General features: G+C 46.5%; 1 protein-coding gene across 1 annotated transcript in view; it reads left to right on the plus strand.

Moving 5' to 3' along the window:
- vsig10l2 (V-set and immunoglobulin domain containing 10 like 2) overlaps window positions 1-14,078 on the plus strand; it is a 93,002-nt gene that overhangs the window by 56,979 nt on the left and 21,945 nt on the right. Inside the window, exon 9 of the mRNA XM_085968235.1 lies at window positions 35-200. Within this exon, the coding sequence (XP_085824361.1) occupies window positions 35-200 (166 nt within the window). The remainder of the gene's footprint in view (window positions 1-34; window positions 201-14,078) is intronic.

The raw sequence follows: 14,078 nt of genomic DNA on the forward strand, positions 1-14,078 counted from the left end.
CCTCAGGGGACGTGGCAGAACCAAACTGGAGCAGTCTGTCACCAACCCGCACATCCCCTGGCAGATCGTGGCCAGTGCCATCAACCCCGCCATCAGAGGTCACAAGCTGGGGGGCCTGGACCCCAGGGTCTTATACGCTTTCCGCATTTTGGCTGTCAATCACAAGACAACAGGGTATCCTTCAGAAGTGAAAACCCCAGGTAGAGTTTCAAATCTTTCGGAAGAAAAATGTTTTCCCAGGAGCTGCCATCTTCTTTTTCCCAATCTTCTTCCTATTTTGTGTTTTTTGAGATGTAGGGTGAGGCACATTTACTGCCCATCTCTAAGAAGATGGTGGGTCTTCTGCTTGAATCCTCTTTAGCGATTGTTTCTACAATGGTTTACTGGGTCACGACAGAGGACATTAAAAGTCAACTGGATCCAGGCATAGGTCAGACCGGGTAGGGGTGGCAGTTTCCCTTCCCTGAAGGGCATAATTTTTACCGCAATCCGGCAGCTTTCATGCTCACTTCTTTCCTGCTGCCACAAGCTACCAGATTTACTTGAGTTCGACTCACAAGCTGCCATTTAAGCACATGGTCTCTGGGTTGCTAGGCCAGTGCCATAACTACACTACTGTACCAATCATTAAAAGGCACTTTGCAGCCTTCCGGACTCAATATCGAGTTCAACAATTTCGGATCATAACCTTGGCCCATATTACATTTTTACTTATATTTTTTATCCACCCCTTTGTTTTGGTTTTTCCCTCCCCCCTTTCCTTTTTTTTCTCTCTCCCACATGGCAGCTGTCTCCCATTCTGCCAGAACATTTCACACCTAATCTGAGCCGTCTTTTGTCTCCACTAGTCCTATCACCATCTCGTCTGGTTTTGAATACCTCTTAATGTCTCTTCACTTCTTTTGTTCTCTCCCAGCCCTGCCTTCGATCTATTTCATTTCCTTTCCAGTTTTGAAAAAGGGTTTCGACCCGAAACGTCGACTCTAATTTCTCTCCACGGATGTTGCCTGGCCTGCTGAGTTTTTCCAGCATTTTCTGTTGTTATTTCGGATTTCCAGCATCCGCAGTATTTTGCTATCGTATTAAAAGAAACCTGACAGGATAACTTCAAGGTGATCCAAAGCAGCTCAGATGGGAGTGAGCTTGAGGAAGGAGATAGACTCTTTTGAATATAAACCCCACAGGTCCACACAGCCGAGGAAAGGATGGATTCCCGGGTCTGGAGGCAGCTTCTCAGCTGTTCTATCCAGGGTCCGTGAGAAAGGCGTTACCGTCGGGGCTGGGATCTTGGCTCGGAGAGCAATCTTGGAGGGAGTGGGCGGCAGAGCTTATTTTTCGCAGCTATTGATATTCTTCTCCTGTAAAATCACATTGAAAACCTTGACTAAAATCTCCTCACAACTCTCCCAGTTGCTTAATAGGCAAAGGGAGCATCTTACTGTGTCGTACAGACCAATAGGCCACGGGGTCAATCCCTGCCCTCTGTAGAGTTAGCCTATCTGAGCTGTGGTGTGGAGATGCCGGTGTTGGACTGGGGTGGACAAATGTAAGAAGTCACACAACACCAGGTTATAGTCCAACAGCTTTATTTGAAATCACAAGCTTTCGGAGCGCTGCTCCTTCATCAGGTGAAGTGGAGAGATGCATATAGGCACAGCATATATAGTCAGAGAATACTGCCAGATGATTACAGGTAATCTTTCTAACTGCCCTTTATCACACCTCGACAGAGAGATAATCACAGCAATGCTGAGGTGTGATAAAGGGCAGTTAGAAAGGTTACCTGTAACCATCTGGCAGTATTCTCTGACTATATATGCTGTGCCTATATGCATCTCTCCACTTCACCTGACGAAGGAGCAGCGCTCCGAAAGCTTGTGATTTCAAATAAAGCTGTTGGACTATAACCTGGTGTTGTGTGACTTCTTACATTTATCTGAGTTGTGGCAGTGGGAGTGGTGCTACTACTGGCCTGAGCGGCCTTTGGTTAGGCAATGAGAAAAATTAGCCAAGGTTCCTGCTCCTGGTGTGTGGATGTTGGACAAAAACAGGCTTGAGCGTTCCAGCGGTGCATTCCATTGTGGAATAGCTTGGTGACAAAAAGCATCTATCCTTGCACATGAAAATGGCCGCCTTTGGCAAAGTACTGGAGGGTGACCAATACCCATGGAAAACCCAGGGAGTGTAAGGACCTTCTGGAGAGGAAGGGAAAGTCCCAAAGAGCTCCACAAGGTATGCTCCACCCTGCCAGCAGATCCAAAGCGTCTGATCAGCCAGATCACTCGGCAGAGCGAGCACACCCAGTGCATTCAGCACATCCGACACCCCCACCCGACTCGACACACCCAATCCGACTCCAAGAGCGGTTAGAATGCGGAACTCGCTGCCACAGGGAGTGGTTGAGGCAAATAGCATAGAAGGATTTAAGGGGAGGCTAGATAAACACATGAGCGAGAAAGGAATAGAAGGATATGCTGATGGGGTGAGATGAAGAGGGGTGGGTGGAGGCTGGTGTGGAGCATAAGCACCGGCACGGACCTGTGGGGCCGAATGGCCTGTTTCTGTGCCGTAAATACTTTGTAATACCGGAGGGAAGCCGGAGCACTTCCTTTAGGAGAAGAGGGCGGGAAAAGAGTGCATTAGTGGGAAAATCATGAAGGGTTTAGAGAAAGTAAATAAAGAGAAACTGTTTCTAATGGCTGAAGGGTCCAGATTTAAGGTGATTGGCAAAAGAACCAGAGGCGACGTGAGGAAAAACTTTTTTACACAACGAGTTTAGGATTTGGAATACATTGCCTGATAGGGTGGTGAAGACAGATGCAATAGTAGCCTTCAAAAGGGAATTGGATAAATACTTGAAGGAAAAAAAACTGCAGGGATATGAGGAAAGAGCGGGGGAGTGGGACTAACTGAATTGCTCTTCGAAAGGGCCGGTGCAGACTCGATGGGCCGAATGGCCTCCTTCTGTGCAGTACTATTCTATGATTCTATCCAATCTGGTATCTTCCTACAGGAGCTACATTGGATAGAGAGAGGTTTTTTTTGGATTGATCCGAAGCAGTAGAGGATTCCTGAGGGAAACCCGGAAATTGTGTCTGCAGAACCACGGATCCCAAGGGTTGGGTTTATCCTCAAAAAAGGGTGTGAGGATAAACCCAGCAACTACAGGCCAGTCAGTTTAACCTCGGTAGTGGGGAAGCTTTTAGAAACGACAGTCCGGGACAAAATTAACAGTCACTTGGACCACTGTGGATTAATTAAGGAAAGCCAGCACAGATTTGTTAGTGGATACGAAATTGGCTAAGTGACAGGAAACAGAGAGTAGTGGTGAACGGTTGTTTTTCAGACTGGAGGAAGGTATACAGTGGTGTTCCCCAGGGGCCGGTACTAGGACCACTGCTTTTCTTGATGATATATATTAATCACTTGGACTTGGGGGATGTACAGGGCACAATTTCAAAATTTGCAGATGACACAAAACTTGGAAGTATAGTGAACAGTGAGGAGGGTAATGATAGACTTCAAGAGGACATAGACACTCGGCAGATGAAGTTTAATGCAGAAAAGTGCGAAGTGATACATTTTGGTAGGAAGAATGAGGAGAGGCAATATAAACTAAAGGGTACAATTCTAAAGGGGGTGCAGGAACAGCGAGACCTGGGGGTATATGTGCACAAATCGTTGAAGTGGGCAGGGCAGGTTGCGAAAGCGGCTAAAAAAGCATAAGGGATCCTGGGCTTCATAAATAGAGGAATAAAGTACAAAAGCAAGGAAGTTATGATGAACCTTTATAAAACACTGGTTTGGCCTCAACTGGAGTATTGTGTCCAATTCTGGGCACCGCACTTTAGGAAGGATGTGAAGGCCTTAGAGAGGGTGCAGAAAAGATTTACAAGAATGATTCCAGGGATGAGGGACTTCAGTTACGTGGATAGACTGGAGAAGCTGGGGTTGTTCTCCTTACAGCAGAGAAGGTTGAGAGGGGATTTGATAGAGGTGTTCAAAATCATGAGGGGTCTGGACAGAGTTGACAGAGAGAAACTGTTCCCATTGGCAGAAGGGTCGAGAACCAGAGGACACAGATTTAAGGTGATTGGCAGAAGAACCAAAGGCGACATGAGGAAAAGCTTTTTTACGCAGCGAGTGGTTAGGATCTGGAATGCACTGCCTGAAAGGACGGTGGAGGCAGATTCAATCGTGGCTTTCAAAAGGGAATTAGATAAGTACCTGAAGGAAAATATTTGCAGAGCTACGGGGAAAGGACGGGGGAGTGGGACTAGCTGAAGCGCTCTTGCAGAGAGCTGGCACGGGCTCGACGGGCCGAATGGCCTCCTTCTGTGCTGTAACCATTCTATGATTCATTCTATGAACTGTTGTCACTGCCGTGACTCTAGTGTTAAGACCAGTTGACACTTGGTGATCCATTTGGTACCTTTACACTTGTTTTTTGGAGGCCTCTTCATTCTCCAAAATGCTGTCCATTCTATTCTATGTTTATTTTTATTTACATGGTAGAGATTGCTGTGTTCACTTAACAGTTATAAATGTGTATACTTATTGATGTATTTTTTTTAAAGGGCCATTTGTTATATTTAGGCCCTCATGAAAGGACACTTCAGTGAAAGTGTTAAATTGAAAGGAGTTCTATCACTGCACTGTCCGTGTGTAATCCGGTTCAGATCTAACCCCTTTTGCTACTTATTCCAGTTTACAGCTAGCCGTTGGACAGCCTGCTCCCAGCAGAAATGATGGAATCCAGCGTCGTGCCTCTTCCCATTTACAGTGGGCTCCCTGCATTATAACTGAAGCAGCCACTTGGAAACCTGTTTCCCAATGGAGGGCAACAAGGAGCTATATTTAGCCAGAGTGTTAAAACTCTTTCCAGGGAGGTGTACATAGGATAACTAGGAAGAGTATAAAGGGGATATAGGGAAAGGGTGGGGCAAAGGGATTAGAGTAGATATCTGCAGTTGAAGAGCTAACAATGGCAATGGCTCGATGGGCCAAATGGCCGCCTTCTGTGCTGTAATTTCTTTGATTCAAGAATCAGAAAATTCTTTTTTAATGAGCAAGAATTATTTGTACTGAATTTTGATTGCACTTTATTGAAATCTCATTGTTATAAACTTTTTCATTGCAAAACCTCCTCAAAATACAAACATTTCCCCCGGATTGGCTACAAGCCCCAATTTGTTGAGGGAGAAGACACAACTTCAATAAGATGGACCCTCGATAGACTCAATTACCTCCTGGAACCTCGGAGTTTATAGTAGTGATTAGTTAAATCTTTCTTTGTAAGGTTTCGAGGAATAGTGTTTGAATAGAATAGGCTTGAAATGAGAGAGTCTGATGTGTGCCTTGTTGTGATTTATCTTCCTTCTTCAGATGTTGCTGTTGTAGATTAAGCTGCTGGAGTTTGTGGGAGTTGCGGAGCTGAATTTTAACAGCCAAAAATGGGTGGGTTGGGGTCGGGACCAATGTTCTCTTGAAGCTGTGTGGCTGCGCAACACTCTGGAGCTCCCGCGCAGCCAGCTCATTGGCTTTTAAATGGGAAAAACCGCGGTAGAAACATAGAAAAAAAATAGGAGCAGTAGGCCATTCAGTCCTTCGAGCCTGCTCCACCATTCAATATGACCATGGCTGATCCTCTATCTCAATATTATAGTCCCGCTCGCTCCCCATTCCCCTTGATGCCTGGGAAAAACTGTGGTATTTTGAATGGGTCGCGAAGTCCCTTAAAAGGGCCGCGCACCCAAAAAAGAAATGAAAGGAAACATTGGTCGGGACAGATGTTAAAACTAGAAGGCAGGTTGGCAATTTAAGTATTTTAATGAGGACCAGGGAGCACCGAGGCGAGGAGCGCGGTATAAAAACTGGCGCGAGCACCGAGGCCCGACCAGTTCTGACCAGGGAGCACGGAGGCGAGGAGCGCGCTATAAAAACCGGCGCGAGCACCGAGGCCTGACCAGTTCTGACCAGGGAGCACCGTGGCGAGGAGCGCGGTATAAAAACTGGCGCGAGCACCGAGGCCCGACCAGTTCGGACCAGGGAGCACCGAGGCGAGGAGCGCGGTATAAAAACCGATGTGAGCACCGAGGCCCGACCAGTTCGGACCAGGGAGCACCGAGGCGAGGAGCGCGGTATAAAAACCAGCGCGAGCATCGAGGCCCGACCAGTTCGGACCAGGGAGCACTGAGGCGAGGAGCGCGGTATAAAAACCAGCGCGAGCATCGAGGCCCGACCAGTTCGGACCAGGGAGCACCGAGGCGAGGAGCGCGGTATAAAAACCGGCGCAAGCACCGAGGCCCGACCAGTTCGGACCAGGGAGCACCGAGGCGAGGAGCGCGGTATAAAAACCGGCGCGAGCACCGAGGCCCAACCACTTCGGGCCAGGGAGCAATGAGGCTTGCCAACTCAGCAGCGGGGAGCGAGGTAAAAAGTAATCAGAGTGTGACGTCACCAGGGAGCAGGTACGTGATTGATTGTTGAGTATTTCTCTATTTTTTAAACTTTAACTCTGTGGTTTATAGTTGCGAAGATCTTTCTGGTGTAGCAGGGACTGTTGGTAAACCATACAAGCGTCCTAGAGTTTATCTTTAATTGGTGGTAGTGAATTAATTTAAATTAATTAAAGGGTAAGTCATGTCAGGACAGCCCAACCCCGTGTTATGCTTCTCTTGCTCTATGTGGGAATTCAGGGACGCTGACTATGTCCCTGATGACCATGTGTGCCAGAAATGCATCCAGTTGCAGCTACTAGCAGACCGCATTGTGGCGCTGGAGCTGTGGATGGATGGGCTTTGGAGCATTCACGATGCTGAGATAGTCATGGAAAACACGTTTACTGAGTTGGTCACACCGCAGGTAAGGGCTGCACAGGCAGAAGGGAAATGGGTGACCATCAGGCAGAGCAGTAGAGGCAGGCAGGTAGTGCAGGGGACCCCTGTGGCCATCCCCCTCTCAAACAGGTATACCGATTTGGATACTGTTGAGGGGGATGACTTACCAGAGGAAGGCAGCAGCAGCCAACTTCCTGGCACCAGGGGTGCTTCTGCTGCTCAGGAAGGGAGGAAAAAGAGTGGGAGAGCAATAGTGGTAGGGGATTCTATCATAAGGGGAACAGATAGGCGTTTCTGTGGCCGTAGATGTGACTCCAGGATGGTTTGTTGCCTCCCTGGTGCCAGGGTCAAGGGTGTCACTGAACGGCTGCAGAGCATTCTGAAGGGGGAAGGTGAACAGTCAGAGGTTGTGGTTCACATTGGGATCAATGACATGGGTAAGAAGAGGGATGAGGTCCTGCAGCAAGAATTTAGGGAGCTAGGTAGCAGATTAAAGAGCAGGACCTCAAAGGTTGTAATCTCTGGATTACTCCCGGTGCCACGTGCTAGTGAGTATAGGAATAGGAGGATAGAGCAGATGAATGCGTGGCTAAAGAGTTGGTGCAGGAGGGAGGGCTTTAGTTTCCTGGATCACTGGGCCTGCTTCTGGGGAAGGTGGGACTTGTACAAGTTGGACGGGTTGCACCTGAACCAGAACGGGACAAATATCCTTGCGGGGAGGTTTGCTAGCACTGTTCGGGGGGGGTTTAAACTAAAATGGCAGGGGGTTGGGAACCTGAGCAGGGAGACAGAGGAAAGGGAAACAGGGATAAAAGCAAAAGATAGGAAGGAGAAAAACAAAAGTGGCAGTCAGAGAAATCAACGGTTTAAATCAAACGTGGCCACAGTAAATAATAATTCTAATAGGTCTAAGAGCATTAAAAAAACAAGCCTGAAGGCTTTGTGTCTTAATGCGAGGAGCATTTGTAATAAGGTGGATGAATTGGCTGCGCAAATAGAGGTAAACGAATATGATTTGGTTGGGATTACGGAAACGTGGCTCAAGGATGGCCAAGACTGGGAACACAATATCCAGGGGTATTCGATATTCAGGAAAGATAGGCAAAAAGGAAAGGGAGGTGGGGTAGCATTACTGGTTAAAGAAGGGATTAATACAATTGTAATGAAGGATATTAGCTCTGATGATGTGGAATCTGTATGGGTAGAATTGAGAAATACTAAGGGGAAAAAAACATTATTGGGAGTGGTATATAGACCTCCAAACAGTAAGGTGGAGGTTGGGGATGGCATTAAAAGGGAAATTAAAGAAGCGTGCAATAAGGGCACAGCAGCCATCATGGGTGACTTTAATCTACATATAGATTGGGCCAACCAAATTAGTAACAATACTGTGGAGGAGGAATTCCTGGAGTGTTTACGGGATGGTTTCCTGGACCAATATGTCGAGGAACCAACCAGAGATCAGGCCATCTTAGACTGGGTATTATGTAACGAGAAAGGATTAATTAGCAATCTTGTTGTACGAGGCCCCTTGGGTCGGAGTGATCATAATATGATCGAATTCTTCATTAAGATGGAGAATGAAGTAGTTGACTCAGAGACTAGGGTCCTCAATTTAAATAAAGGAAACTACGATGGTCTGAGGAGCGAGTTGGGTAGGATTGATTGGGGAATGGCACTCAAAGGGTTGACGGTGGATAGGCAATGGCAAACATTCAAAGACCGAATGGATGAGGTACAGAATTTGTTCATCCCAGTTTGGCATAAAAATAAAACAAAAAAGGTGACTCAACTGTGGCTAACAAGGGAAATTAGGGATAGCATAAGATCCAAGGAGAGGACATATAAATTGGCCAGAAAAAGCAATAATCCTGAGGATTGGGAGCAGTTTAGGATTCAACAAAGGAGGACAAAGGGATTAATTAAGAAAGGGAAAATAGAATATGAGAGTAAGCTAGCAAGGAACATAAAAACTGACTGTAAAAGCTTTTATAGATATGTGAAGAGAAAAAGATTGGTGAAGTCAAGCATAGGTCCCTTGCAGTCAGAATCAGGGGAATTTATAATGAGAAACAAAGAAATGGCAGACCAACGAAATACATACTTTGGTTCTGTCTTCACAAAGGAGGACACAAATAACCTCCCAGAGATGCCGGGGAACATAGGGTCTGATGAAAGGGTTTAACTGAAAGAAATCAGTATTTGTAGGGAAATGGTGTTAGGAAAATTGATGGGACTGAAGGCCGATAAATCCCCAGGGCCTGATAATCTACATCCCAGGGTACTTAAGGAAGTGGCCCTAGAGATAGTAGATGCATTGCTGGTCATCTTCCAGAACTCGGTAGACTCTGGAACAGTACCCATGGATTGGAGGGTAGCTAATGTTACCCCACTATTCAAAAAAGGTGGTAGAGAAAAAGCGGGGAATTATAAACCAGTAAGCCTGACATCAGTAGTGGGGAAAATGCTAGAGTCTATTATAAATGATGTAATAGCAGAGCACTTGGAAAGCAGTGACAGGATCGGACAAAGTCAACATGGATTTACAAAAGGTAAATCATGCTTGACTAATCTACTGGAATTTTTTGAGGATGTAACTGGTAAAATAGATAAGGGAGAACCAGTGGATGTGGTGTATTTGGACTTTCAGAAGGCTTTTGATAAGGTCCCACATAAGAGATTAGCGTGCAAAATTAAGGCACATGGGATTGGGGGCAAGGTATTGACTTGGATGGAGAACTGGTTGGCGGACAGAAAGCAAAGAGTTGGAATAAATGGGTCATTTTCCGAGTCGCAGGCAGTGACTAGTGGGGTACCGCAAGGATCGGTCCTAGGACCCCAGCTGTTCACAATATATATTAATGATCTGGACGAGGGAATTGGATGTAATATCTCCAAATTTGCAGATGACACAAAGCTGGGTGGGAGGGTAAGCTGTGAGGAGGATGTCGTGAAACTCCAGTACGATTTGGACAGGTTGGGTGATTGGGCAGAAACTTGGCAAATGCACTATAATGTGGATAAATGTGAGGTTATCCACTTTGGTGGCAAAAACAGGAAGGCAGATTATTATTTGAATGGCAATAGATTGGGAGAAGGGGAAGTGCAAAGAGACCTGGGTGTTCTTGTGCACCAGTCGCTGAAGGTAAGCATGCAGGTGCAGCAGGCGGTTAAGAAGGCAAATGGCATGTTGGCCTTCGTAGCAAGAGGGTTCGAGTACAGGAACAAGGATGTCTTGCTACAGTTATACAGGGCCTTGGTGAGACCACACCTTGAGTATTGTGTGCAGTTTTGGTCGCCTTACCTGAGGAAGGACGTTCTTGCCATGGAAGGAGTGCAGCGAAGATTCACCAGGCTGATACCTGGGATGGCAGGAATGACGTATGAGGAGAAATTGTGTCAATTGGGCTTATACTCACTGGAGTTTAGAAGATTGAGAGGGGATCTCATTGAAACCTACAAAATTCTGTCAGGCCTGGACAGACAAGATGCAGGAAGGATGTTTCTCATGGCTGGGGAGTCCAGAACCAGGGGTCATAGTCTAAGGATAAGGGGTAAGCCATTTAGGACTGAAATGAGGAGGAATTTCTTCACCCAGAGAGTGGTGAACCTGTGGAATTCTCTGTCACAGAGGGCGGTGGAGGCCAGTTCATTAAGTATATTTAAGAAAGAGTTGGATATATTTCTTAAGGCTAAAGGGATCAAGGGATATGGGGAGAAGGCAGGGACAGGGTACTGAATTTGGATGATCAGCCATGATCTCATTGAATGGCGGAGCAGGCTCGAAGGGCCGAATGGCCTACTCCTGCTCCTATCTTCTATGTTTCTATGTTTCTATGTGATTTAGCCTGCAGATTTAACAGTGGGCGGCTGGGTTTCCCAGGCTTTGGGAAACCCGGCAACTCAAGGGAGACGAGGACAGCTTTGGGTAGGAGGTAAGTGCCTTTACAGCACTGCTTGTGGGCCAGGAGGAGCAGGAGTACTTCCCCCACGACTCCCAAGCTCCGTCCCACCCCCACTGCCATCAGACCCTCCCCGCCATACAAAGACCTCCGGAATTGAACCCCTGGGGTCGGGGATTGGACCCCCCAGGTTTGTGGATCAGACCTACCTAGTCCTGTGGCCTGCTCTGGAGTGCTCCCCACCTGACTGGAAGCCAAGCCTCTCAACCAGGCTGTCTTTCAGGTGGGGAATCTGTCAGGGCCAAGAGTCTCACATTGTGCGTGCGGGGAAACCTGGACTTCTGAGCTTCCCGTCTGAATCTCCGCCCCCCGCCTATGTAACCAACCCCTGTTAATATCCAGGCCGCAGTGTCTGTAACAGCACTCTGTTGAATCTTTGTAATTAGTACTTAGAGGTAAGAGGATGACACTGTGCTGTGATCAGAGGTAACCATCAAAGGCTTCTCTTTAAAGAGAGTAGAATTTTCACCCAAGACTGATTCAAATCTAACTCAGAGGGAGAAGATGGGAAGCCTTCTATCTTTCTGATGGAAGGCCAGGCGATGCAATGCATAAGCGCACTGCTCTTTCCGTGTGAGGTGGTGGGTCCAAATCTAGCCCAGCTCAAGGCGACGAGAATCTTTTGTTGTTGATGATTGTTAACAAAGACAAGTCAAGGACAAGAAAATGCCATCTGGCTCATGGAGACTTGGCCCTCAGGTATTCCAACCCTCTGGTACCCTAACTGGCTAATACCCTAACTGGTTAACACCCTAACTGGTTAATACCCTAACTGGTTAACACCCTAACTGGCTAACACCCTAACTGGTTAATACCATAACTAGCTAATACCCTAACTGGTTAACACCCTAACTGGCTAACACCCTAACTGGTTAATACCCTAACTGGCTAATACCCTAACTGGTTAACACCCTAACTGGCTAACACCCTAACTGGTTAATACCCTAACTGTACACTAACGCTCTGGTGTCCTGATCTCCAATATCCTAACCAGTTATTACACTAATCCTCTGGTACCTCAACCACCAGGTACCCTAATCATAAGGTGCCCTAATTGGCTAGTACCCTAATCCCCTCGTACCCCAACCATCTGGTATCCTTAACCCTCAGGTACCCTAACTATGTGGTACTCTAACCATCTAATACCCTGGCCATCTAGTACCCAAAACATCTGGTACCCTAACCAGCTGGTATCCTAACCAGTTAATAACCTAATTCTCAGGTACCCTAACTGGACAATGTCCTAATCCTCAGGTACCCTAACCTAATCCCGTGGTACCCTAATTCCCTGGCACACTACTTTCCTATCATAGCAGCCACCTGCATTTTGAACAGTCCAATGTATGTATCGCTGCTACCTCACTTGGTAGATTATTCCAAACATTTAGCCCTGAATAAAGAAGTTTTCCTGATAACCCTTTGAAGTGAATTTCTAATCAGATTTTTAATTCTGACCATTCAGTTATTATCAATTAGTCTCTCTTCGGCTGATTTTGCTCACACAGTCGATGCTGACCACGTCATTGAATAAACTGGGTTGGAAGACTTACTAAGCACGACAATGGGAGGGAGTTCAACTAAGATTTGCAAAGTTACTGACATTAACTGGGGTGCGCTTCAGAGTCTCCTTTGAACCAAGTATTCTCTTCTCACTTTTTTGTTCATCTCTTTGCATTGCTGGGCTCAGCTCCTCATTATTGGACTCAACACCTCAACATCAAGTTAATCTCCTCATTGTTGGGTTCATCTCCTCACTGTTGGGTTCATCTCCTCACTGTTGGGTTCATCTCCTCATTGTTGGGTTCATCTCCTCATTTTTGGGTTCATTTCCTCATTGTTGGGCTCATCTCCTCATTGTTGGGTTCATCTCCTCATTGTTGGGTTCATCTCCTCATTGTTGGGTTCATCTCCTCATTGTTGGGCTCATCTCCTCATTGTTGGGTTCATCTCCTCATTGTTGGGTTCATCTCCTCATTGTTGGGTTCATCTCCTCACTGTTGGGTTCATCTCCTCATTGTTGGGTTCATCTCCTCATTGTTGGGTTCATCTCCTCATTGTTGGGTTCACCGCCTCACTGTTGGGTTCATCGCCTCACTGTGGGGTTCATCTCCTCATTGTTGGGTTCACCTCCTCACTGTTGGGTTCATCTCCTCACTGTTGGTCTCATTGATCAGCACCTCAATTCATGGAACTCGTCTTGTCAATGCACCCTCCATAGAATCATACAATGGAATGATACGGCACAGAAGGAGGCCATTCGACCCCTCGTGCCTGTGCCGGCTCTTTGAAAGAGCGCTCCAATTAGTCCCACTCCCCTGCCCTTTCCCCATAGCCCTGCAAATTTTTCCCCTTCAAGTATTTATCCAATTCCCTTTTGCTAGTTATTATTGAATCTGCTTCCACCGCCCTTTCAGGCAGTGAATTCCAGATCACAACAACTCGCTGTATAAAAAAATTCTCCTCATCTCGCCTCTGGTTCTTTAGCCAATCACCTTAAATCTGTGTCCTCTGGTTGCTGACCCTTCTGCCACTGGAAACAGTTTCTCCTTATTTACCCAATCAAAATGCTTCATAATTTTGAACACCTCTATTAAATCTTGCCATAGCCTTCTCTGGTCTAAGGAGAACAACCCCAGCTTTTCTAGTCTCTCCACGTAACTGAAGTCTCTCATCCCTGGTCCCATTCTAGTAAATCTCTTCTGCACCCTCTCGAAGATCTTGACATCCTTCCTAAAGTGTAGTGCCCAGCATACTCCTACTGGGGCCAAACCAGTGATTTATACAGGTTCAGCATAGCATCCTTGCTTTTGTACTCTACTCTTCTATTAATAAAGCCAAGGATCCCATATGCTTTTTTAACAGCCTTCTCAACTTGTCCAGCCACCTTCAAAGACTTGTGTACGTACACCCCCGGGTCTCTCAGTTCCTGCGCCCCCTTTAAAATTGTACCATTTAGTTTATATTGCCTCTCTTCATTCTTCCTACCAAACTGCATCACTTCACACTTCTCTATTTTAAATTTCATCTGCTATGTGTCTGCCCATTCACCAGCCTGTCTGTCCTCCTGGAGTCTGTTACTATCCTCCTCACTGATTACAACATTTCCAAGTTTTGTATCATCTGCAATTTAAATTATGCCCTCTATACCCATGTCCCGGTCATTAATATATATCAAAAAGAGCAGTGGTCCTAATACCTACCCCTGAGGGATACCACCGTATACTTCCCTCCAGTCTGAAAAAACAACCGTTCACCACTACTCTCTGCCTTCTGTCTC

Source organism: Somniosus microcephalus, chromosome 26, assembly GCF_052327205.1.
Source record: "Somniosus microcephalus isolate GS21.2 chromosome 26, FLI_Smic_1.0, whole genome shotgun sequence".
In the NCBI taxonomy this organism is placed as follows: Eukaryota; Metazoa; Chordata; class Chondrichthyes; order Squaliformes; family Somniosidae; genus Somniosus; species Somniosus microcephalus.